General features: G+C 31.5%; 3 protein-coding genes across 7 annotated transcripts in view; 1 reads left to right on the forward strand and 2 right to left on the reverse strand.

Moving 5' to 3' along the window:
- The first annotated feature begins 827 nt into the window (after positions 1-827).
- LOC130451671 (putative GTP-binding protein 6) lies at positions 828-3,999 on the forward strand. Of its 4 annotated transcripts, none has more exons than XM_056790841.1 (6): positions 828-870; positions 1,958-2,143; positions 2,300-3,140; positions 3,230-3,431; positions 3,702-3,801; positions 3,856-3,999. In XM_056790841.1, exons 2-6 carry the CDS (start codon positions 2,016-2,018, stop codon positions 3,992-3,994), a joined length of 1,410 nt encoding a protein of 469 aa, XP_056646819.1. In that variant the 5' UTR covers positions 828-870; positions 1,958-2,015; the 3' UTR covers positions 3,995-3,999. The 4 variants fall into 4 exon arrangements, with proteins under 4 accessions (XP_056646819.1, XP_056646820.1, XP_056646818.1 ...); XM_056790842.1 differs by lacking the exon at positions 828-870 and adding an exon at positions 1,204-1,310; XM_056790840.1 differs by lacking the exon at positions 828-870 and adding an exon at positions 1,506-1,660.
- LOC130451672 (uroporphyrinogen decarboxylase) lies at positions 3,970-5,521 on the reverse strand. Its single transcript, XM_056790844.1, has 5 exons — positions 5,271-5,521; positions 5,038-5,216; positions 4,822-4,977; positions 4,417-4,716; positions 3,970-4,359 (listed from the first exon to the last, which is right to left on the reverse strand). Exons 1-5 carry the CDS (start codon positions 5,386-5,388, stop codon positions 4,042-4,044), a joined length of 1,071 nt encoding a protein of 356 aa, XP_056646822.1. The 5' UTR covers positions 5,389-5,521; the 3' UTR covers positions 3,970-4,041.
- A 273-nt stretch (positions 5,522-5,794) lies between these two features.
- The window catches only part of LOC130450935 (uncharacterized), a 28,836-nt gene continuing 8,097 nt past the window's right edge, over positions 5,795-26,533 (reverse strand). For both annotated transcript variants that reach the window (XM_056789680.1, XM_056789681.1), the window contains exons 2-10: positions 14,872-15,070; positions 12,205-12,389; positions 11,952-12,143; positions 11,433-11,542; positions 10,646-10,965; positions 10,430-10,584; positions 9,963-10,364; positions 9,809-9,907; positions 5,795-7,605 (exon numbers count right to left, since the gene is read on the reverse strand). In XM_056789680.1, the coding sequence (XP_056645658.1) occupies positions 7,475-7,605; positions 9,809-9,907; positions 9,963-10,364; positions 10,430-10,584; positions 10,646-10,965; positions 11,433-11,542; positions 11,952-12,143; positions 12,205-12,389; positions 14,872-15,070 (1,793 nt within the window). In that variant the 3' untranslated portion in view covers positions 5,795-7,474. The remainder of the gene's footprint in view (positions 7,606-9,808; positions 9,908-9,962; positions 10,365-10,429; positions 10,585-10,645; positions 10,966-11,432; positions 11,543-11,951; positions 12,144-12,204; positions 12,390-14,871; positions 15,071-26,533) is intronic.

Here is a 26,533-nt window from a genome sequence, read left to right on the forward strand (position 1 = left end):
CTATATATCATAATAAATATTGGGAGGTAACTATGAAAGTGTTATAAATATCTTCCCGATGGATTATTTTACATTTGTGTAAATTATTTCAAACAAAAACCTAATAGATAACCACCAGATCAAGATACGGATAGCTAATTAGATGTGACATACGTACATAAGAATTTTGTAAATGGTCAAATTGAGAAAGACATTCTTTTGATAACAAAAATTGAATAATATGAAAATAAAACTAAATAATACGAAGGGTTTGATCGATAAAAATGAGTGCAACTAAGAATGACAATGTTAATTAAATGTTCTGGTAAAAAGTCTGAATTTAAAAACAGCTTACAGGTTTCTGTAACGAAATTGTATTAAAGAAAAAAGTACAAAATTATTATAGAGGAATTGATAAAACGTTCTACTTTATCCAAAGCAATAATTGAATGAAATTCATATTTTTCTAATCTGCTCCATTTTACAGTTGATTGTAAAGGCCTACTAATTTTCATACATCATTGTCCATATCAATTCATTGAATAACTACTTCAATTTCCCTTTAAATACCTTACATCCCTTATGTAGTACAAAACATTATCCGTTTTTTAAGATTCAGTCATCTTTTCTGTGTTTCCACTTGATTGTATGTGATAATAATGTTTATATTATTCAAATTGTTTATAACAATAAATTTTACTTTTGCTAAATTTTAGAAAAACGTGTAAAAGAAGAAAAACGCGTAAATATACGTGACACAAAAAGTAGAGAATTGCGTATTGTTGATGTCAAACAACATCAACTATTTTAGACGTTTAATCGAGTACAAATACTTCGATTTCCATCCTGTAGTAAAAACAAGTAAAACAATGTAAAGTAATAATTTGTATTGTGAGTATTGCTGCAGATGTAAATATATTTTTAGACGTTAAAGTTGTAAAATAAACGTTATACTTCCTGTAATAAGACACTTTTATGATGACTCTATATTCAGTTATTTACAGAAAGAAATATTACATGGACGATAAAATCTTATTGAATTTCTCAAAACTTGTTATTTTTTTTAGTTTATTGTAATATTGTCATACTTTTTTTGCTTAAAATTAGCTAAATTTTCACTACAACGATTTGATTTTGGCGAAAAAATACCAAAATATTATCAACCAATTATATAGCTGTCTTGTACAGGTTAATTATTGTAAAAATTTAATGTGAAATTAATTCGAGTCGATTTATTTTAATATTAATAGACCTTTTAAGTACACAGATATCTTTGAAAACTGAATATAACTATGAAGTGGTATACCAATTTATTTGGATATATGCTCAAGGTAGAGAAGATTTTTTTCGAATATATAACAGAAACTGAAAAATAATGGTACCGAGAAAGAATTGTACTCTTAAGAAGTATTGGGATGAACTATAAAAAATTTAAAAAGCACGACTATGTTTTGTTGAAAAAAATGGAATATTTCAATTTTTTTCATTTATCGTTAAATGGAATGAATTGGAGTTCTTTCTTTACTGATTTCGTTCCTTGTAGATCTCCGAGATGGCATATGTTAGAAAAATGTTGTGAGATGAGAAACAAGTTTTGTTTTTTGATTTAATGCATTGAAATTGAAATATATCCATAATTATAATATAATTTATATCATAAGATTAAATTCATTACATTCAGGTTATTTTGATATTGAGAACAGTTCCTTTCTATTTCTTCTTATATCATCTCTAATATGTACTGCTCCTAACCTTAACATGATAAAGTTTCAATAGCATGTTGACATTTTAACAATGGGTGTTTTATATGATTAATTTCGTTGAATTTGGATCTAAAATATATTAAATTTGAAATAATGCACACGAAAATAATTATTCTCTAATTTTCTATATCATTACATTCAAAATTTTTAATTGTGGTTACTATTAGAAAAAATCATTTTTGTATTGGCTTGTTAATTAACTTTGTGAATTTTAGGTTATAAATATAAAGTAGCAGATAAATAATAAAAGGCAATTTGTATGAAAATTTAGAAATGCTTACCATCAAGTTTATTCGTAATGTAATTAAGACTATACCTCGAACATTCAGTACAACTTTAATTAGAAAAACAGAGGAAGAGTTTTCAGAAAAATATATTGAAGATGTTCTTGAATCTGACAAGTATGTCATCAATGTTTTATGTTATGTGATTAGTATCTCCATTTTAAATCATTACAGTATATTAAATTGATTTAAAAAAAACACCATATTGTAGTAATAACGAATGCATACTACTATTTTTGGAATAATAGATAATTGTCAAAATGATATTTTTAGTGAATATAATGAAGTGGTCGACAATATTCTGCATTTGAAAGATATTCATAGTTGCCTCATAATTCAACCTTACGTTAAATGGGGCCCAAGAAAACTTACAATTACACCAGAAGAACAACTAGAAGAAGCAGTGTCTTTAATACAAACACTACCTTCCTGGAAAGTAGTAGACACAATGAAAATACCGTTAGAATCATTGGATAATAAGTCTTTATTCAAAACTGGCAATATGGAAAAGCTTAGTAGTATAATTGTTTCTAATCCAGAAATATCGGCTGTATTTATAAATGCTAGTAACTTGAAACGAGTAACTTCAGACATCTTACAAGAAAACTTTAGAATACCGATATTAGACAGGTATAAAATAGTTATGCAAATTTTGAAAATGCATGCTACAAGTAAATATGCTAAGTTACAAGTGGCCCTAGCTGAACTTCATTTTGTTAGACGCAAATCACAAAATGACTTTTTTCACACGCATGATACTGAAGTATTGAAGCTAATGTTTCAAAATAGAGAACAGAAGATCAAAAAAGCCTTACAAGAACTTCGTAATCAAAGAATGCTTTTAAGAAGTAATAGAAGAAAACTTGATTACCCTGTTATTGCTGTTGTAGGGTATACAAATGCTGGTAAAACTTGTCTTATAAAAGCCCTAACTGGAGAAAAATCTTTGCAACCGAAAAATCAACTTTTTGCTACTTTAGACGTTACTGTTCATGCTGGAATTTTACCTTCAGGTCTGGAAGTCCTCTATGTAGATACTGTTGGCTTTTTATCAGACATACCAACCAATCTTATTGAATGTTTTATTGCTACTTTTGAAGATGCAATTTTAGCTGTAAGTAATTTTTTGTAAAAACTCAAATAAATTGAAGCAAGTATAAAAAGAAATATTTAAACAGGTTTAATGATAATTAAAGTTTTTAGGATGTTATTTTACATGTGGAAGACATTTCTAGCTCTTGTTTCGAGTACAAAAGGAACCATGTGCTAACTACTTTGAAAGATTTAGCAAAAAAATCAGGGAATAAAGACATAATGAATAAAATAATGAGTGTTGGAAACAAAAGAGATTTAGTTGAAGTTAATATTTCAAATAGTTTACCAATTTCTGCTAAACTGGGGACAGGTATACAAATATCTTGGAGTTCATGCTTTCTTAATTTTAGTCAGATTTCTTCTCATAATTTTCTTCTAAACTAAAATTGGGCTGGATTTTTCTCTTATAACTTCTAATTTAGCTGAACTATTTGTGTCAAATGTTTTCTTGATTTAGCTGTATTATATAATTTTGTGATAGTTTTTTTTCCACTTTTCTGAAAATTTCTTGTCAGATTTTGATACTAAAAGCCTCATATCTTGTTTACTGTAGTTTTTCATCAAATAATGAATTTTTTAGGTTTAGAAGAATTGAGATTTAAACTTGAAGAGACTGTTCTGCAAGCAACAGCAAGAAATGTTATGACTATCAAAGTACCTAGTGGAGGAAATGAAATGAGGTATGGTAAATTAGGGTTATTATCAGAATTAAATTGAGGAATGTTTGCTTTTAGATGGTTATACAAAAACTCTACTGTAGTAACTGAAATACCTGATGAAAACAACCTGCAAATTACAAAAGCCAAAGTAATTATTACAGATGCTAATTTAAGCAAATTTAAACATTATTTTTTAAAAAATAAAAGACTTTGAAGAAACTTCTTTATTTTATTCATTGTAGCAACCAAATTACTCCACTATTACAATTTTACAGAATGTACAGTTTCTATAAATGTTTGAACACTTTCAGTAGGAGCATCAGGGTAAATGCCATGACCCAAATTAACAATGTATCTATCAGTACCAAATGCTTTGATCATGTCAGTCACTAATTTGATTAATTCCTCTTTAGGAGCATATAAGGCACATGGGTCTAGATTACCCTGTACAGTAATATTTTTATCCTTAAGTGTACTCCTCACAATATCAGGTTTCATGGTCCAGTCTATACCAAGAACGTCATAACCTAGTGCAGCTTGATCACTCAAGTTGAAATGTGCCCCTTTAGCAAACAGAACCTACAAATTCAAGTAATGTCTTAATATTTTCTTATTTTTCTTACAAAATGAACTTACCAAAGGAACTTGTTCCAAATTTTTATCTTTTAATTTACTTTTTATTTCTGTAGCTATTTTTTTCAAATAAGGTAAACAAAATTTTGCATATAAACTGTTGTTGAGATATTCAGCACTACTATCAAATACTTGAACTATCTGGGCCCCAGATTCAATTTGCATTACTAAGTAACCTATTATAACTTCAGTCAATAGTTCTAAAAGCTGATGTGATACCTCTGGATACTGATACAACCATTTTTTAGCCTTACTAAGGGTTTTTGAACCTCCACCTTCTATCATGTACCCCATTAGAGTCCACTAAAACAAACGATATAACTTGATGGTTGGATTAATGATGTATACTGAAAATTTTCTATTGGCAAATAAACAATTTAATTATCAGATATGTAGAAATATTCTTACAGGGGCACCAGAAAATCCAAACAGGGGTACTTTCCCATCTAGTTTGTGTCTTGTGAGAGTTATAGCATCACCTACATATTTCAACTTTGAAACAGCACCATCTTTTTTCAAATTTTTCATATTGTCCAGTGTTAAAGGTTCAGGTAGAACAGGTCCCTGAAAAAACATTATTATATAATACACAATTTTTAGAATTGCTACAAAATATTTACTTACAACTGAAGGTCTCATTTCTACAGTCATACCTAGAGCCTGTGGAATAACCAGAATATCACTGAAAATAATAGCTGCATCGAAGTCATACCGTTTTATTGGCATTAATGTAACTTCACAAGCTAGTTCTGGAGTTTGACAGATTTCAAAAAAGGAATGTTTTTTACGGAACTCCAAAAATTCTGTAAAAAAATATATTAGTCCATTGATAAGAAATTTGTTTACTTAATCCCTACCAGGTAAGTACCTTCCAGCTTGTCTCATTATCCATATAGGTAGTTTGTCAGGTTTTTCACCCCTTGCAACTTTAAGAATTCTGTCATTTTTTAAAACCGGAAAAGTTTGATACGTCATTATTTTTCTAAACAAATCGGAATATAAACTTAATGAATGCCCCCTTATATTTTTGTCATATCACTTTTTTTACTATAATCATAACTATAACCTCAATTAATTTATATGACAGTTAATTGTCATTCGAAAACTGAACGAAGTAATTGGATCATGCAATAATTGATCAAAACTATGTTTTCCATAGATCTAAAATTTCATATATTTATGCACCTAGTAATGTGTATAGGCAATAGAGAACACTTGTTTGTATAAAGTGTTGCAGAGCCAGAGCGTGACTCCAGATATAAAAAAATAAGTTACTTTGAACTAATTTTAATTAACAATGGTTGTAGAATATCAATAGCATTAGCTTATTTTTAAAAATCTATAATTAAAACTTCCAGAACCTATTGTTTCTATGAATTTGGTAGTTAATCATATATTTTAATTTGGAAGGTAAGTTGGGATAAATAAAACTGTAAAACTAAGTTAAGTACTTTTTATTACGTATAATAAGTATATAAATATATTTAAATCACAATAGAGTCAAAATCACTGAGGCGAAGTATTCTTGGATCCGAACCAAGAAGTTGAATGTATATAGGTACTACATCACACATAAGTTACAGGAAAAATCAGTACATTTTTATATCCTATTTCATTAAATGTACATTAGAATATATATTTGGTGTGTTTTTCGTTGAATTACGTAATACTTTTTAGTGATTTATTATAAAATTATACATTGTACTTGAAACAAGAATATAAATAAAAACAATTTAAATATAAAAATATTACTTTCTATTAAAGAGTCTACTAAAATCTATTATGGCAGAATAACATAGTCCCAAACGATCAAAGTTTGTGTTTAGACAAATAAATTAGTACATGACAATTGTTCATAGTAAACTGAAGGAAATGATTTTCATGTTATATCTAAGATGTTGCCTTGCTGTGTAATATATTTAATTCAAATATGAATGTTATCCACTTAATTTATATTTTATTGAAAAAAAAGAAAATAGATAGAATTTTTTGAAATAAACGATTTGTAGACTTATTTCAATTTTATCAAAAATAAATAATTTATAATATAGTCGGAATATATTTCAAAAATAAAAAGAAAGATCATACTTGTTGGTTACTTCCATCCTCGTATATGAGCACTCCGTGACATTATAAGTGTTACATCCAGAAGTATTAATTTACCGATATTGTTTTTCGCTAGAAATTTTATTAACATGAACTTGGAAAAAATTATGTATTCAACGAGGGTTCCCTCCCCATCAAATCCTCCACATTTTTGATAGGATTCAATTATGATGACCCGTGTAGTCACGGCAAAATTTCAAGTTTAACGTAGAGGACAGTGGTACACATTCAAAGAAAAATGTAAACATAAGAAACCAAAGGCTCGATACCCACGTATATCGACCAACTTGCTATTACTAATCGGCTTTAGTAAACAGGTTTTTTTTTTTAAAAAATTTTTGATTTTGGAAAATTGGTTAAAAATACATAGTTGATGGTGATTATAAGCCAAAAAATCGAAGTCAAAACATTATTCCTTCTAGGTCTAACAATTCTAATGTCAATAAGTATACATTTTGCTTTTTTAGTGTCGATGTAAATTTTTTTTAGTTGTTATATTTAGACATGTTCACCTATATCATAATTTAAAAATCAAATAAAAATAACGGTAATTTTTCTAATACTAAATTTTAGTTTTGATCTGTTCTGATAAATTTTTTAAATTTTCTAATCGATATAATTCTCTTGTCTGACATATTCATATAAAAATAAATCAAGAGGAACAAACAAAAATAGGTGAAAGAAATTATTTCGCAAACCAAGGTTACAACATTCAGAAAATAGCTAATCAAATTTCGTTTTATTGTTAATTTACATCATCATAGAGGTAGAAAGGTTCCTATATGAAATTTAGCAAAGAAGTTATTTGTTAAGTTAATTCTAGTAACCGTATCAAGTATTATTGTCATATTTCTTAGTGTGATGTGCAAATTTTTTTTCAAATTACTGATGCTGTATTTGGCAAGACCACAGCTTATATCACTTCTGCGGAAAGTTTGTTCCATATTAAAACATATTAATTATAGAAATACACAAAAATCAAAATAATTGATAATAAATATCTCGCAACTGGAAGCTGACTGATGATGGAAGATGTGCCTGAGTGGTTAGTTTCTTCTTTTGGAATATCCGGAATATCGTTGGATTCTGCAAACAAGTTGTAAAAAATGTTAAATCATTCAAAAGTATGTTATAAGGAATGAATTTCTGTATTGTTATTTTTGAACTCTTGGGAAGAATTTCTATTTAATTCATTAATTTTTTACCGGTCTGTGGCTGCATGAAAATTTGTAACAGAAATGCTTAGTTCTAGCAAAGCAAACCTATAATATATGTTTAGATAGTTTTGAAATTGAATATTTCCTTGCTTTTTGTCTTGCAACAAAATACATTAAATTTTTGTAGATGAAGTTGTTTCAGAAGGCGATCGAAACGTACGTAAGGTAGTGTAGAAATATCGCTAGAAATATAACGATTTCAAAATACCTTCAAAAAAAGACGAGATAATTAAAAAGAATCGTTACAATAACAAACAATAATTTCGATATTCACCAAAAACTGTGACTAATCGTACATGCAGGATGCATCTACAGACATTCCGCTGTACGTTAAGAGCCAATCTACATATTTATTTAAAACAAACTATAACCATTATTTTGAGTTCACAATAGGTGCCAGACTTGTTATACCGTTTATCTTCGATATCCCAGAGTGCTGAACTTTTATTTTCAAACAATACACATTATGTAGGATGTGAGATTATGCTCAACTTGAATCAATGGCGGTACCACAAAATTTTTATGAGGATGGAACTTCAATTTATCATGTAGGTAGTTACGAAAGCAGTTCTGGTTTTTTTACATTGTTTCGTTCATACAATAGACTTTCTCAAATTTCATATGTAATTATAACTTAAAATTTGTGTAGTTGAGGATAAAATATAATAAAACGCCATTAAAAGAAAATGTGTATCTCTTGTGATTCAGGATATACAAAAATTACTGAAATATTAGTATCAACATTGCTAAATTTGTTGAAAATAATTTGGTCATTGATACATTATTTAAATAAAATTTTTACGTCGCTGAGTTTATCAATTCCATATAAGTATTCCTGGACACACCTTTATTAAAACCCACCTATGCGACAAAACATCAAACGATCCCGAAGATAAAATAAAGAATGTTGAATGACAAATTTTCTAGTTGATTTTTCTATATCCTGGTACAGATTTTTTTAAGTGCGCCATTGATTTAAGGAATTTCAAAACCTGTTAGATAGACCAAAAAAATTAACTAATCAATTCACTTTTATTTATGTCGAGTTTTGTCGCGTATATGGCATCACAATGAACGAATTAGGCCCCTAAAATTGAAAGATGTCGGATAACGACCATAGAAACAGGATTGATTTTTTGTTACATCAACAAAGATTCGATTTGGTTAAAAATTTTTTTTTAAAGATGATCCGTCCTTCCAAAATTTACCTACTTATATTAATTAGCCTGAACCGTTATACCGGGGAAATAAGATATTTATACCGTAAAAAGAACAAAATGGAGATCGAAAAAAAAATTTAACAATAGCAAATCAGTGAGGACATATTAAATATAAAATTGAAGAAAGCTGGATATTTTTTTATTCATGCACAAATTAAATGTTATGATCGTTTAAATTAGAAATTATATAACCATTAATCAGTTTAACTGTCTAGTATTATTAAATCATTAAACATAATTTTCCACTGAAAAGTATTTATTTAATTAGTTGCTTTTCCTTTCCATGAACGGGGTTATTTTTCGTAAAAAAGGTTACTTCTAATTTTATCATATATAATTGACTTGAATATGGCATAAAAACCCATATATATATATATATATATATATATATATATATATATATATACTGTCAGGGAAAAATTATTTTTCGAAACTGGTAATGGTAAATAGAATAATCACTTCACTATTTCTATGCTTGAAATAGTTTTTTATAAAATTTTTAATTCTACTATTTTTTTCTAATATTACATAAATTAATCATTCAGCATATTTCGACACTCTTATTCCATAGATGTTGATGGCATAATTTTTAAATTATAAGATATAAAATCAACAATTTTGTATGAAATTTATTTCAATGCCATTATTCAATAACCTTAATTTCAAAATTTTTTGACCAAACTATTATAAAACTCGTAAACAGCTCATTTTTGACAATTTCAATTTGTTTTTCAAATTATTAAATGTGTTGTTTTTCGGTAACACTATAGAATAAAATGTCATTTATAATTATTGAAAAATAAGTTTTTTTACTCTTTATCGGCTTTTATTTATCTAAAAATTTCCACTTACCAATGTCGGGTATGGGCGTAGTTTCTTTAATACTAACAGCCGTAGTTTTACGTCTCGCTGACTTGGTTGTTGTTCTAGGAACGAGTCTAGGCGTTGTACCTATAAAGCAAACATGTTTAAATACATGACGAATTTTAAACATCCACAAACTTACTTTTTTCTATGCAAGAATATAACGGTTGTTTCTTAATAAGTTTCATTCCATATCTTGAAGGATCAACATTTCTCTGACAATGTTCCCCAGCTTCTTTAATGAAAATTTCGGTTTCACTGAAAATTGATCCTACGAAACATTCATAAGTACCAGCCGCTACGTCTCTTCGTGCAGTGTAAGTGTATAAAAATCTCTTTTCTCTCCAATGGCCCAAACACTGATATTCTCTTTCTTCGTAAATTTCTTCAGTTTCACAATGAGATACCTGATAATACATATATTCTGGTGCTCTACAGTCAGACCATAGTTTAGCACATAAATCGGTAGCATCTGGAATTCGTCCTGTGTATTCGCCAGTTATGGGACACATTTCGCTGGACATAGTAGGGGGTATTTCCAAACCTGCAAATGATAATAATACATTAAAACATCTCATATTATCGATGGATGATATATATCAAACTCACGTCCTTGAGTTATCCAAGAATCTGGTTGGAAGTTTTCATTTGCGCATAAAGTAAAAACGTCATCTTTATTAGTACTGGTGTTAGTCCCAAGTTGAAACTCTAAAATATTACCTCCTCTATTAGCTATTTTCACACAATTGTAATATTCTTCATCACTAAAAATAACGAAATCAAATATTTTTATCGATGCAACATCTAAATCTGCCTTATAGTTACCATTGCGTTCTGCTGAACACCAAGTACTTGTCACCTGCATCTGATACAGCTACACATTTAATAGTATGGGTTTTGAAGGAAGTGTGATCTTTATAAATCATAGTGTCGGGTGTAACGTTTACGTGTTCCCAGTCACCATACATCCACTGGGGAAAGCTGCACGATTCAAATGAAACTTCTGCTGGCCAGGGTCTCTCTAATCTTGGTGTCAAAGAGAATGTTTCGAAGCCGCTAGTTATATTATGAAGGTCGGTTATGCAAGTTGAATCTCTGCTAAGCGCCATTTGTATTTTACCCGTTGTCGGATCTCGCTTATAAACCTAAAAAATAATTTAAGAATCGAAATGATTTTCACGAATAATAAAAATGTTAATATGAGGAGAGAAACATATTTTTTGTATAAAAACATTAGCAATTCATTTTAATAAAACAGAACGGGGGCGTATGCGATTGAGGGTGCAGCAACGGCTCCGTTCCGCACACCAACGCGTTTTCATTTTTCAAATGGTCATCGAGGAAGAAACAACTATTATTAACATTGTTAGTAAAAGAAGAAATTATGTTCGAATTGGATTCTTATTAAGAAAATGAATTCTAGACATTATTTTAGAAATTGAAAAAGGCTAGGGTGGAGATTTCTATTTATTTAATATTATTTTAATGATAAAGCCAGACATAGCAAAGAAATTTTACCTCTAGGAGACTCAAATGAAATTTTAACTGTAATATTAGAAAGGGAAGTAGTAACTTTCAAAAATAAAATGAAAATAGATATGAAGAAACTTACTGCACATCTGTACTTGGGTCTAAGGTTTTTCGTGTGTCTGCTGTCCGTGAAAATAACGAAGATTTCGCCGTTATTGCCTTTCCAGTGACCAAGACATTCAAATTTCATATCTAAAATAAACATGATAAAAAAGCAGTCCAATATAATCAAAAAAGACTGGTTGACATGGAGCAATTTTACAGCTTTATCTGTTTGGTTGGTAGAATAAATTTTGGTTCAAAAATCAACCAAATCTCAGCCTCATCTAAGCACTATTTAAAACTAACTTTTTGGTTTTAGTTGGCAAATTCATTCCTGATTTTGTTCCTGAGATTCATTTACTTTTAAGATTGGATAGCTAGTAGCCAAAAAGAAAAGAAAAGGGTTAAAGGTAGTTATGATACAATGGCACAAGCGTTTTGTGCGCCAAACGGCGACAAATATTCATCACACACAAAATTTCGATCTTACAGGAATTCATATTAAAGTTCTTGCGCGTTGTTTTGCTCCATGTTAAGTGGCTCAAGAAATATTTCTTACCATAACCTTCGAATGTGCAATTTCTTAGTCTAACGTTCAATTCCGAACCAGAGGGACAAGAGTTGGCTACAGAAACATAGCCTTTACATTCGTTGGGGCTTTTTCTCGAAGTGCCTTTGTAATTGAGAATATAATTCCCGTCCATTGGGCAATATTGTGTTGATGTATACAATCCAAAATTATCTTTAGTTTCTAAAAATAGCAATGAGAAAGCATACAATAAAATTTTTGAATTTATTAATGTTTTACTTACTGAATAATAAAATTTCCGTGGATTCCTTGTTTTGCAAAGAATCTTCTGACGGACAATTTGCTTCTGCTGCTTCTTCGTTTATGAAACACTTGGATATCGGTTCTTTAGTGGCGGCAAATATTTGTAAGACGTTTGAGGAACGTAATTTCAGGTGTAAGCATCTCACACAAAGTGTTTCGCTGTAACTAATAGTGCTACTGTCAGCATTGAAATCGATATCTTAATATAACGATCGAACGAAATATTTGCTGATCACAATAAATTAAATTTATTGATTTCCGTTTAAGTTTTTGTTTCGCTTGTCAATTTTAACATAAGATACTCTTTGACCCTCCTGTTCCACAAAAAGTAACAAATGTTTAATCATTAATCACCATCAATCATTAATAATACACCAATGAATTGGAATCTTCGCATAATTTTTTTCTAATTTGTATTAAATTTATGAAAGCAACCAATTGGAAAAAGGAAGTAAACTTTTTATTTCTAAATTTATTCCCTTCAGGTAATAGCTTCAAGCTTTATACAAATGAAAGGTCCCACATTTAGTTTGAAATCGGTAATCTGAAAAATCCGTAGATTTCTGTAAATGTACCATGTGTTTTCACCTCTACATTGATGGAAAATCTTTGACCACCCAACCATTTTTACAAGTATGGTAACAAAAAATAATCCGAAGGGGATAAATCTGACGAATAGGGTGCATGAGGTGGCAACTCAAACTTTAATTCTTCAATTTCGGTTTTTGCAATAATGTGTGAGCCGGTGCATTGTCTTGATGAAATAAAACTTTCTTCTTAGACAAATGCGTCCGTTTTTGCTTGATTTTTTTCGCGCAAACGTTGTAATAAGTTGCATAATACTCGCCGTCGATAGTTTTTCCTTTTTCAGATAATCAATGAAAATTATCCCACGCGCATCTCAAATAACCTTGCCAGCAGATGGAATGGTCTTTGCCTTGTTTGGAGCCGGTTCTCCATTTTCAGTCCATTGTTTGATTGTTTTTTTGCTTCTGGTATGAAGTTTCATCCATGGTTATGAAATGGCGCAAACATTCGGCTCTATTTATGCCAAACACTCACGATGGAAACATCTTCACAACGCTTGTTCCATTGTGAACAAACGCGGCATCCATTTTGCGAACAGTTTTCTCATGTCCAAATATGCAATATACCGCATTTTTTTAATATCTACTATGTCTGCTAGTCGCGTAATTTCAGTCGACCATCATCCATTACTACTTTGTGAATTTGCTTCAACATTTCTGGAATCGTCACCTCATTTGATCGACCACTGCGATGCTGGTCTTCGCAGGTCGTACGGCCTCGTTTAAACTGTGCTACTCAATATTTTTCTGTAGATAACGAAGGAGCAATCTCACCCAGAGTAGAATCTAGCTCAGCTATTATATTGGTTGGAATAAGGCCTTTTAAATAAAAGTATTTTTTCACGTAATGATGATCAATGAATCGTTCACTATTTATGGCTGCCAAAAAAATACTAAATAACGTGGCGTCTTCAAACTTGAAACATATGCTGTATCGATTGTCTACTTTCTAATACAGTGGTATTTTTCAAGCAACTATTGACATCTCTAGGTCAGGAAAGGTATTTTTGGGACCATCGTTTATTGTTAATGAATAACAGTTACAGTTACAGCTGATTAGAGAATTGACAATCCTTTTAACCCCGTATCATATGGTTCACATTTTTATTCAGAAATTTCATTCATTGTAATTGTTACCGCTAGTAATTTGAAGGTTTGTGTTCAGAAAGTATAGTTTCATTTACAAAATTGACCTGTTACGTTGCATTCATAATTACGTTGAAAAGAATGTTTCCTAGTTGTGGGATCTTACTGTATAATGTAATTTTATATTGTTTGCCATAAAAAACTATCAGAGCGATAAGATTGGAACAAAATTATGAATTTCTTATACATGAAAATTGCTGAAGCTTGCGTAAAAAGTTCCTGTTTCTTTTTATGTAACTAATATACTATTCTAGTTATGCAAAAATTCAATATTATTATTATATCAAAGTATACTTATATTATGCTTCTAAATGTTCTTTATTTTAGGTCTCTTCTGTTTGAAAATTTATATAAATACGCAAATTGTCAGTGTCAATATCATATTTTGATAATAAGTCGTAACGTCAATTTTTATCTTTCTTTCAAAACTTTTTTAAAAAAACTAATTTTAAAACAGAAGAGATTCAAGAAATCAAGAGCATTTAGAAGCATTTATATATCAAAAGGTTTAAGAAATGAGAAATTGAAGAAAAGTGTACTTATAAATTCATATCTAATAAACTGTTTATACCTGTGTTTTACATATACCTTACAGATATTTACGTACCTACGTACAAAATGTATCAGACGTAATTTCACAAACAACTTTCGATAGTTTTCAGTTTATTTTAAATGGAAGAAAGTTAAACATAAAAAAGCCAAAAAATACAGTTATTCTCTCAATGTCAATTATTGAACAATTCAAATAAAAAAAATTCTGGATTCTACAACATGTTTAATAATAACAAAATATTATCGTCGCATATATTAATGGGAAAATAAAATTGAGACATGATACTTCCCTACTAGTAGTTATGCCATACCAAAATTGATGTACATTTTGTGGTTTAGATAAAAATAGTTTGAATACATACTTGAACATGAGGATGAAGTTGTTTCCGATCCTGCGGTGACAGTTACCCCAAATTGGTATCGAATTTTCCGTAATATTAAGGGTGCTGTACTGTATTCCGATGCCTGGCGATGGGTGATAGGGAGTTGTAGTGCTTTGCATTGCGAATTCCCCTTGAAATTCTTGCGGGAAATAACATGACGCTTTTGTATATTCTGGTACTAGAACAAATAACTCATGATTAATATTTGTACGTGTATAAACCTTTTGTTTTGTTCATCCAGTACATAAACAGCGTTTCATGAATTTCAAAATTAACTGATGGAAATAATTGAACCCAATTTGAATTATATAATATACTCTTTGACTTTAGGATTGCTTAATTTATTTGTTAACTTCGTAGATAAATTCAATGATAGAATGAAGTGGTCGATGTAAACTTGTGGCACCTCGTTGTAAATAATTCCACTTTTGGTGGATCAACTACCCAATATGGAGAGTATCTTTCCAATCATATTCCATAACTGTGGATGAAATTTAAATCTTGTGCATTCAAAGGTCACAGCAAAACCTTTACCGTTACCTTCTTCATAGTTCGACGTGCAGAATATGACTTTGCGATGTTTGTGGACTCCAATTTAGATAATACAGTTAAGTGGTTTGTATTACATCATCAACAAAACTTCCAACTGTCATACTGCCTCGAATAAATAGAAGTGGTAATAAGCAGCAACCAGCTACTCCAACACATGTATATCAATAGCAAACTTCACGGTGGATCAATAAGTATTTGCTATATTAATTGAAGATGGCAATGGAGAAGTATCCTCCAATAAGGATCTTGTTTTTAGTACAACATGAACTATAAGTTATAACTGACAGAATTACTGATAATTTTCATATTTTAACTAAATCTATATTTAACTAAAATTCGTTTGATTTTAATATTTTAAGACGATTTATCTCTTCGCTTAGTTTCTTGAGTACATAAGGTTGGGCACTTATTTTGGCACTGTAACTTAAACTTTTGTTCTTGGCTTCATATTTAACCGAAGGTCTTTTCAATGATAGAATTGGGAACATACCATGTGGCGTTCACGATAGTTCTAAGGGCTTCGTTCTGCAATTTTTGGAGTATTTTGATATTGTTACTTGCAGTACCCCAAAGTTGAATCCCATGAGTCTATACGAGCTTCAAAATTATCTTATAAAGGCTTATTTTCAATGTTTAGTAGTGAGTTTCTAGTAATGTTTTCGCCATGTTAAACTCTTATCTAGGTACGTACCTATACCAACGCAATGTTTTTCCAGGTCCGCTTTAAATTCCAACTGATCCATAACTTTTTTAAGCGTATCTTATCTCATAACGCCATGCATTATTATGTTATATTTCCTTGCGTTTTTTTCTAAAGTATCGATTCTATCATCTTCCTTTTTTATTTTTTCTTTCAGTTCATTATTTTCATGTCGTATGTTTTATCTGGTTTTTCTTCAATTGCTATTAATTTTATTAGTTCAACCATATGCTTCATTTCTTCCATGTTTTCCGTTTCAACCCAATTATCTATCCTATTTCTTGCCACCCAAACTTCGCTGTCCTTGTTACCAAGCTTCTACTCAGATTTATTTGTTGCACGTTGATTTTGATTATAAAATAGTTTAAAGTACATGGAATTTATAGTTTAGAGTACTTTTTATTTTATCGTTTTTCACCCATTTTTATGAAGAATGGTATAACTTATATGGTTACCTGAGTTATCTACTTGTTAATCCGGATTTGAATTTTATTTAAGCTCTCTCGTAAATTCTTCGATGCGGTTTGAGGATTTGCAAGTCTTGCAAAAATTTCTGTGTCATCAGCAAAAGTTCCTTTTTCTGTTTCCCTGGTGGCCGGCAGATCTGAAGTATCAATTAGATAGAGTGTAGGTCCAAGTATACTTCCTTGTGGTACCCCTGGGTTGATTGGATGTAATTACGTATGTTTATCTTGACATTTGACAAAGAAATATGTATCCTCCAAATATGATTTTAATATTAGGTCAAAGTGACATGGGAAAACAACTCTTCATGTCAAACTTTATAAAAGGCTTGGCTCATATTTAGAAATTCTGCTGATATAAATATTTTTTCTTCACAATCTCTATTTGTATTTTCTATCGCTCTATCTTACCATGAAGCTGAATTAAGGTTAGGGATTATTTCTTTGTCTTTTATAATTAAATAATTAAAACGACTTAATAGCATTTATTCGAATACCTTGGATAGGGGAGGTAATAAGCTTATGGGACGATGTGATATGACGTTAAGATTTTTCCTAGGTTTTAGCTAAAAATTTAAAAAAGCCACCACAGACATTTCCACCTAAGAAGGACACAGCAGGTAGGTGGGCTAGAAACAAAACTGAGAAAGCGGAAGCATTTGCAAAATATCTATCTGAAGTGTTTCATCCACACATGACTCCAACTAGACCCTGAGATAAAATATTTTATGGAGACACCGCTACAGTTAGATAGAGTTTAAAAAAATTTTCATGCGCTGAAATCAAAGAAAGCTATCCAACAGGAGATAAACCCAAAGAAATCACCAGGGAAGTAAGTAAACATGTAAACTTATTATTAAAAATATTAGTTTCACGTCCGTAGGTGTTTTTATGGAATTCATTTATAAATATCTACGTTTATAACAAACTATCTTCGAGGATATTACAAAAAGGAAATAAACAACATAACAAATGATGCACAACGTTGAATAAAAAAAAACTGACTTGGTATTGTCGTTAAAAACCATGAGAAATCTATAGAGATTCCATTATTTGTGGTTTTGGTTGTGGCCCTTATTACATTTTTCAACTGATATTGAGGTTAATAGATAGGTAAGGTATGCAAGAATTTTCTTTCAGTAGCTAGCCGCTGACAACAGAATACAAAATATAAGAATTCTAATAACGCACTAATACAAGGTGTCCAAAAAGAGTATCGGGTATTTGTTTTCGCGCCACATTCTAAACGGAGCGACGAAAGGGAGCGGGAGGGGTTCGTGGCGTCCGCCATTTTGTGGAGTTTTAGTCACGATGGAACAGTACTCGGAGACGCATCGCACATTTTGCGTACGAGCGTATTCTCGTAACGGTGATTCAATAGTGACTGCTCAACGTCTGTATCGTGCGGAATATCATACACGCCAAGTGACGATAGCATTAGGAAATGGATCAGGATGTTCGATAATATAGGTGCGACAGTTAAAATTCAAAACTCTGGTCGCCCTCGTTCAGTTCGTGATGAAGAAACAATTGAAAAAAATGGAGTCGTCGGTCCGTCGAAATCCATCTTTATCCATCCGAAAGCGAAGCTAAGCGTCATCAAAAAATCGTCCTTACATTTGATTTTAAAGGAAAATTTGTATTTAGAAGCCTATCAAATTCAATTGGTTTAAGAATTGAAGGATACGGACGATGCTAATCGACTGAATTTTGCGAACGAAATGATGCAGCTATTTAACAACTTTGAAAACATACTGTTCAGCGACGAAGCAAATTTTCACCTGAATGGTCATGTTAATAAGTAGAATTGTCGATACTGGGCAGTCGAGAATCCGAGACGAAAGCATGAACGACCCCTGCACAGCCCGAAGGTCGTTTTTTGGGCCGCTATGTCTGCTAAAGGAATTTTATTGGTCCTTATTTTCATGAAGATCAACGAGGCCGAGCAATCGATGTAAATAGTGACCGTTACTGCGATATGTTGCGAAATTTTTTGGTTCCAGAGCTGCAGGAATTTGCAGGTTTCAACTCAAGAGCGTGGTTCCAGCAAGATGGGGCCACTTGCCATACCTCGAATGACTCGATGGAAGTTGTGAATGAATTATTCCCTAATAAAATCATTGCGCGAAGAGGTAATATTAAATGGCCTCCCAGAAGCCCCGACCTTAGCCTTTAGCTTGACTATTTTGTATGGGGATACCTTAAAAGTAAGGTTTATCAAAATAATCCAACGAACCTAACCCAATTGAAGGAAAACATCAGGTCAGAAATGGCAGCAATATCAAGAGCTTCGTGTTGACGTGCTATCGCCAATCTTCGTTCCCGTTTAGAAGAGTGCCAGCAACGTAACGGTCATAATTTGGATAACATCATCTTTTCCAAATAATTTTCCAATTCATATGGTATCAATAAAACAATAAAAGTTTTTATTGCTTATAAATATTTTTTGTTTACTTGAACTTACAAATACCCGATACCTTTTCTGGACAACTTGTATATTGATAAATTTGTATTAATTGGACCTAGATGCAAATTATAAATGAAAATGTTTTTTCCATGCAATAAAATATGTTCCAAGGAAACTACCGAGTAGCTGGGGCTATTCAGGATCTTCTTCGGTTAACGCTTTGTCCTGTGAATGTGTTTCAATGTTGTTGTTTATTTATTTTTTATTGTCATTATTTCGACTGAATTCAACCTTCGAAACAACTCTCGGTCTTTATTTTTCTCTGGTAATGATAATTTATATCTAATGAATAAAAAGGATGTTCTCAAGGTGTACTATTTAACGTTCCGAACACTAACGCATTATACTTGGCTGCAGTTTTAATATTTTTTTACCAATTCATAAAAAATCTTTTTATTTGTAACTTTGTCGGCAAGTATTAAAAAATCAAAGAGTCATGGTCATTATCATAAAATTGATTACTTACATTTAATTGGACATTCAAGAAGTAAATGCCTTTAGGAAGTGGACTCAGAGACGGCTTTGAGATAATATAAATATTCCAATTCTTATTGCTGCTAATGGTAATTTATTGGAGGATCAAAAGTAGAGAATTTTGTGCTAAATGCTGTTTGGGCGTAGAGAGCAGTTGTGCCGACTTTGATACAATACATAACGGACACCGGAAATAAACTTTTCGTTTCTGGTAATCTTTTCATAGAGGACTCTACTTCGACTCTTACCTACGCAGACCTCAAAAGGAGACTCAACGCTCCCTATTCCTATAATGTCTAGTCCATTTTAATCTGTTTTTCTCTTGTATTGAGGTTAATTAACGTTTTTCGTTGGCCTAAAGAAGACAATTTATTTAGATGGTCATCTTGTACGACCCAAACACAAGTTTTCTAGATTATTTGTTACATGTAAACCTTCAATCACGTCTCCCTATTGCTTAACCGCTTGTTTTATCATTTAAAAATGTTTTCCTTTTTGAAAACAAAAAAATCATGATTGATATCGAGTATATAACTGAATCAACCAACGTTTATATCATTCACTCAAATACAAGAAATTTATTTAGGAAATAAATAAATCATGTAGAGCCGGTTCTGTTAAGAACTCTTCTAAGATGAAGATTGATATGGTTTAGAAAGATAAGTTTTAATTAAGCGGCTTTATAGGTTAAGTTAGGAAAGATTTTAGATTTAAAATCGTTTTTTACTTTTTTATACCTATCAGTTAGATGATAGAACATGGCAATTTCCTTTCATTTTTTTATTTATCTACGTTGCGTCATTAATCAAATATAGATGACACTAGTCATGCATTCAAAAAGTATGTAGAATTATAAAGGAGATATTATTAACATAATATTTATGAGAAATTATGAGTCTATTGTGATCCGTAGCAATCATTTTAAACATTTGTTTTAATCAATTTGATTAGTTAATTAGAAATATGAAATGCTTACCTACTATCTATCAGTTTGGTATTTTTTAAGCCTATCATCAATCCAGTCCAATAACTTTTGGTGATTTTTCTAAGGCTTTCGATTGTGTTAATCATAATATTGTAATTAACTACGGTTTCAGGGGAACACCTGTCGCATGCTTTAAGTCATACCTTACCCACAGAAATCAGCTTGTAAGGGTTGATAAAACGATGTCTTCTTGCAAGCCAATAGAAGGTGGAGTGCCCCAAGGTTCAGTACTAGATCCTATTTTGTTATTTCTGTTTATAAGCGACATCAGTGGTAAAATATGTCTATTTGCAGACGACACTAGTTTCTCTTGGAGCAACCCTCATCTCACGACACCATATTTAGTGATCTAATCACCATTAAATCATGGTGCGATTCTAATCTTTTCTGTCTCAAACAAAGTTTCATCATATAAAAATACATTACTGCCTTTTTTATTAAATAACACCACCATCGACGTCTTGAATCTGTAGAGCTTGTTGCGGAAAATTCCTTGAAATGGAAGTTATCTAAAAAATTAGGTTCTTCCTATTTTTCTCTAAGATCAGTTTCCAAAAACTAAATTTATTCATTTCTATAACAGTTTATTTTGAACTTATTGGGTCGCGTCTTCGATATGCCTTTTCCTTCTGGAGTATGTGTGGTAAGACTCAATTTGAGCGAATCTTCTAACTACAAAAGAAAGCTGTTAGATATTTTCGCGAACTCAACAGCAAGGATTTTTTTGAAAGATTACAAAATCTGACTCTTCCTTCCTGCCTTCCAGTTAGGAACGCGGAGCACGACCTTTACCGACTTACTTCACGTTCAGAATTAGTTCAGGACTCAATATTTTACAATGCAAAAAAATGCACTATCACTTGCCAATTGAAATCAAAACGATATCATCTTTTCCCGCATTTTCCCCCTTTTATTTAGTTATTTCTATGTTTGTTTTTTAGTTTTTACAAACTTTTGTCTACAAATTTTTTGACAATAAAATATACTTTCTCTATATAGCAAAATTATTACTTGGATTCCTTCTCAAATAGGAATTCCTGTAACTGAAAACGAATTTCTTTTCCTGGAAACCAATCTATTACATCTACTTGATTTTATAGAAGGGTGAAAATTATTGTTGGAAAATTACATATTAACCAATCACAGCTCACTCATAATCTCTTAATGCCCCCTTCCGCAAAATCCACTCGCCACTGAATATATATTCATTATAAAGATAAAAAAGAACAAATTATTTATCAATTACAGAAACGGCCAATTTGCACGCATTTATTAGATTAATAAAGAGACTATAACTTTTTAGTAGTTTTCAATGAATCCTAAGGTTTATTTAAAACCATTTTAGCCTTGTTTGTGTAGACAGGTGGTCTGATAATGATGTAATTAAAGATGACATTTAGGTCCTGCGCTCTTCGTTTATTACATCCAATCTTGTTTGAGGACAGACGACCAAATGTTTGTCCTCATACCACGTAATAGACATATTACTTACGAGAAAAATACGAGGGTTGACTGAATGGTTTTCAATCTAACAAATAAATTAGATATAAATTTTTTTAGCGCTGCTTTTTCAAACTCTATAAACCATTCGAAATAATAATCATTTTCGTCTGTAACTTTTTCATTTAATGGAAATCTTTGTTCTCAAAACCAATTTCGTACGGTCTATACTCAACCAAGAGTAAAATTCTTTGATTTTTTCCATTGAAAACCAGTTTTTTCTTTTTCAAACACAATCCGTGTATTTAGTTTATGAAGTAATGATGCGTTATGATCTATCGTTATTGTTTTACCAAGATAGTTACTGAGCGAAACTTGAAGGCAATGCAAAAAAATCACCATGAAAATTTTTAACTTGGAACTAGTAGCTACTGAGACATATAAGCGTTTCCAGGTTTATGTTCCACTCTGTATAAAGCGTTGAATATGTGAAAATAGTATAATATGTAACGAAACATCAAATATTCAATATGTGATCTGTAAAAAATGGTTACAGTAATGGAGATTGGTGTGCGGTTATGTTTCTGCCAGGGTCCACCGCGTAGACCGGTCGGTGACTTCTGGAGCGGCGGACCATGACATCTTCATCACAACGTTTTCCGACGTTTCTCAAATGAAAATCACAGTTTTATCGCACGCATTTTCTCCCGTTACTTATCGTTTCATAACTTCAAAACTCCCATATTCGTTACATCAAACACCAATAAACATGTTCAGTATTTTTTTTATTTAAATAGATGATAAGATAAAAGATATTTATAATGAAATATAACGAAAAATTTAATGTCAATGTTGAATCTAGTTACGGAATGTGATTCTATTAAATTCTGCGACCGAACACGACAGTCCCTTGTCGGTTTCAGAATAGAGGAAATTTAAATTAAACTAGCCGTGAGAATTTCGGCTGTGGCCGAAAATGTTTTACAATTTTTGTCTCATAAAACCGGAACATAAAAAATTTCAGTAATTATTATTAAACTCGCTTACCATATTCGTCATTAAATGATAGAATTTTATTATTGCAATTTGAATTTGCGTTTGAATTTCTTGAATATAAAACTAACAAAAAAGTCAACAAAAAACAGAAATACACAGGATGATGATGGCTTTGGACAATGAACAAAAGATAAAATTACAAAAAATGATTGGTTTTAGGTCTCAAATATACGGGTTTCTGAGTTATAGGCCTTTAAAGTTGCGAAATCAGAACTTATATTTAATTATATGTTCTAAATTAGACATTCGAACAATATGAATTTTAAATAGATGATTAATTATATCCTTGAAGTGTACTTGACGGAATAAATAATTCTACACTACTATCTGAAGGCCAGGGACGGCTCATAAAAGAGACATTCTACTTCTGTATTCTTCTAAGCATTTTCTTTTACCAGATTCTTCAACCAGAGTTACGCAATAAATTAAAAGAAAAAAGATGTCCATCGAAATTGTTAAAATCAAAAAATTGTATTTAAAACTGTATTTAAAAGGGTTAAGAGGTAAGGAGATTTACGAAGATATGCTTAATACCCTTGGTGATCAATGTCCTTCGGATGCGACCGTGAAAAATTGAACTGCTAGCTTCAAAAGAGTAAATTTTCCAATGAAGATGATGATCGGGAAGACCAGTTTCTATATCACTCCCCGAAAATAACGATGCAGTTAATGACATGATTTTATCAGATCGTCGAATTGGGCTAAAACGTATCTGATCTGAAGCTCTGAATATTTCATACGAATGCGTCGTTCATCATATAGTTCACGTCAATTAGGACATGACAAAAATTGCTGCAAAATGGATCCCCGAATGTTTGAATGTTGACCAAAAGTGTGCAAGGGTATTTCTACGATTTCCACGATCCAGAAACAAAGCAACAATAGATGGAATGGCGACACTCTGGTTCTCCAAAACCTAAGAAGTTTCGTGTCCAAAAATCTGCTGGAAAAGTTATTGTTTCAGTTTTTTTGGGATTGCCATGGAGGAATCATGATTGATTTTTTGGATAAGAGTAGAACAATAACTGGAGATTACTATTCGACGTTACTACGGGAAAAACATTAAAGAGAAAAGACGCGGAAAGCTATCCAAAGGTGTTTTGTTTTTGCAGGGCAACCCCCTTGCACACAAATCTCATGTTGCCATGCAATAAATTCCTAGGACACCTCCCTTATTCACCAGATTTGACTCCGTCCGACTATCATCTCTTTCATCAACTGAAAAAAAGTTTGAAAGGTCGTAAATTTTCCTCCTCCAACGAGGAGGTAATAAAAGCTGTGAAGGTCTGGTTTGCAGAGCAAGAAAAAAGGTCTAGAGACGTTGCAGGTTCGCTGTAATAAATGTATCCAATTAAGAGTAGAATATGTTGAGTAATAAAATATTTTGACATTGAAATTTTGTTTGGTTCTATAGTAGGCTAAGAATTTTTCAATATATCTTCGTAAGACTCGTAGAGCCTGGAAACTACTTCTACATCTGCGTCGACATCTAGTTTAGAAACTATATAAAATGATTTTAACCCAAATTCCGAGAATTCTGAAAATATGTCCATTTCTAGACAATTTAGTTGAGCCAAGAGTCCCAGAGGTTCACTTTTAACCTAAGCTTTTTGTGGGGAAGAGTCACTTTTCATAGCCTCAAGAGCCGATATTAACCGTTTCCAATCTTTATTAAGGTATCGTCCCGAGCTGTCCGTCGCGTATGCCGTCAACAACAATCGCCCCGCAGACTCGTTTTATTTTGTAGGCTTTGTTACTGTCTCCCTTCGCCACCATGGAGACGGCACTGGCTCGTCTCATTGCCGCCCTCTATAGCACAAAATTACACCGAAACGTTAAAAAAAGTTTCTTGATAAAAAACACATCACTCGTTAAGATTAAAATATAAACTATTCTCGAGATTATATATAGGGTGTTCCGCAAAAGAGTCGAGGCAGAGCTGAGGCGTATAGGCGAAACCAAAATATAACAATTTATCTCTATACAAAGATGTATCCATGAGAAGTTATAGGACATCAAACTAGGCCTTAAAATTTCGTAAAAAATTAATTTTTTCTAACCTTTCCACTTAAAATCAACAAATTTGCTGTGTTACGGGCATTGAGTAATGGTAAGTAGAAGGCAATCGAATCATCCTATGAAGTTAATTACGTTAAATATTTCTTTATCTGCCCGTTGATAATTGAATTAAAAAGTTTTCTTTTGAAAGTGAATATTCTGAGGTAAAATGAATTGACAGAAATTCACTTTCATACCCAAATCTTGTACTTTTTGGGTATGTTAAGGATGAAGTAAATTACGTTGAATAGTTCGTTGACTAGATAAAGTTTTAATATGCCGTTGATCCTCAATGGTATCGAAAATAAGTTAATCTTCTCTTCTGTGGGTCTGTTCTTATACCCTGTATATTTACTAGCTGTAGTTAAAAAGAATTTCAATTAACAGTTATTTCAAAATAAATTCAGATAATCGGTGACTAAACATTATGCTAATAAGACGTCGGGTATTAATATAATTTGTGTCTGTGTCTCGGCAACACCCATCACTCATATTCGAAACTATTTTATTTAAAACTGCAGATACATTCTCGGTATAAATTCCTCAGCGTCATTATAATATGGAAACTGTGTGTATACCGTGCACCTGACTGACTTAAGATACCCATTAAAATAAATAGGCATTGAAGATTAGGTAGCCGTTCAGTTGGTACCCCTGGCTGGCAGCCTCCGGCGATCACAGGCGAAATACAAGGTGAAAAGGATTAGTTATCCGAGTATTTTTTATTCGAGATTCTGTAGCTTCCTGTTTCTCAATAGCATTCCAAACATTGGGTTTCTATGGATACCACAGGTGGTGGATTTTTCATAATAAGGATTTAAACTTCTTTTTTGTATCGGCACACTTCAAATAATGCCGCAACTTTTTCAAATTTCATCGTTTTAATGTGAAAAAATCATTTTGAATAATTTAGTTTTATCACATGTCTATATTATTTAATTGTGCCAGAAACTTACACAAGCAATTAGTAATAGACTGGGTTGTACGTAAGAAAATTTATTTATTTATTTAGAAAATATTTCGTGCATCTAGCGCACAAGAAAATTTGATCTTCCGAAATGAGTCCTAGAGATGGCCAAACATACGAACTTTGGAATAATTATTATTAAGAAAAGAAATGAAAAACCATCAGCAACAATATTTTCCAAAATGAGCGAATGTTGAACAAATATTGATAGAAAAAATTATTTTTTCTAAGAATGAGTGCATTTTTTGTTAGGTTAGGTATAAAATACCGTCTTTAAACCTGCAAATGTTCGGTCGATGCACCCTCCTATATAATCCGTGCGCTCGAACCACCGTGCACTCGAACCACCGTGCGCTCGAACCACCGTGCGCTCGACTCACGTGCGCTCGCTGCACGCATTCGATATTTTGAGGTTAACATAAAAATATGAGTACTGACAGATTATTTTTTATTTTCTGTGCAAAAAGGCTGCATCAGT

This window comes from Diorhabda sublineata, chromosome X (genome assembly GCF_026230105.1).
Source record: "Diorhabda sublineata isolate icDioSubl1.1 chromosome X, icDioSubl1.1, whole genome shotgun sequence".
Lineage (NCBI taxonomy): Eukaryota > Metazoa > Arthropoda > Insecta > Coleoptera > Chrysomelidae > Diorhabda > Diorhabda sublineata.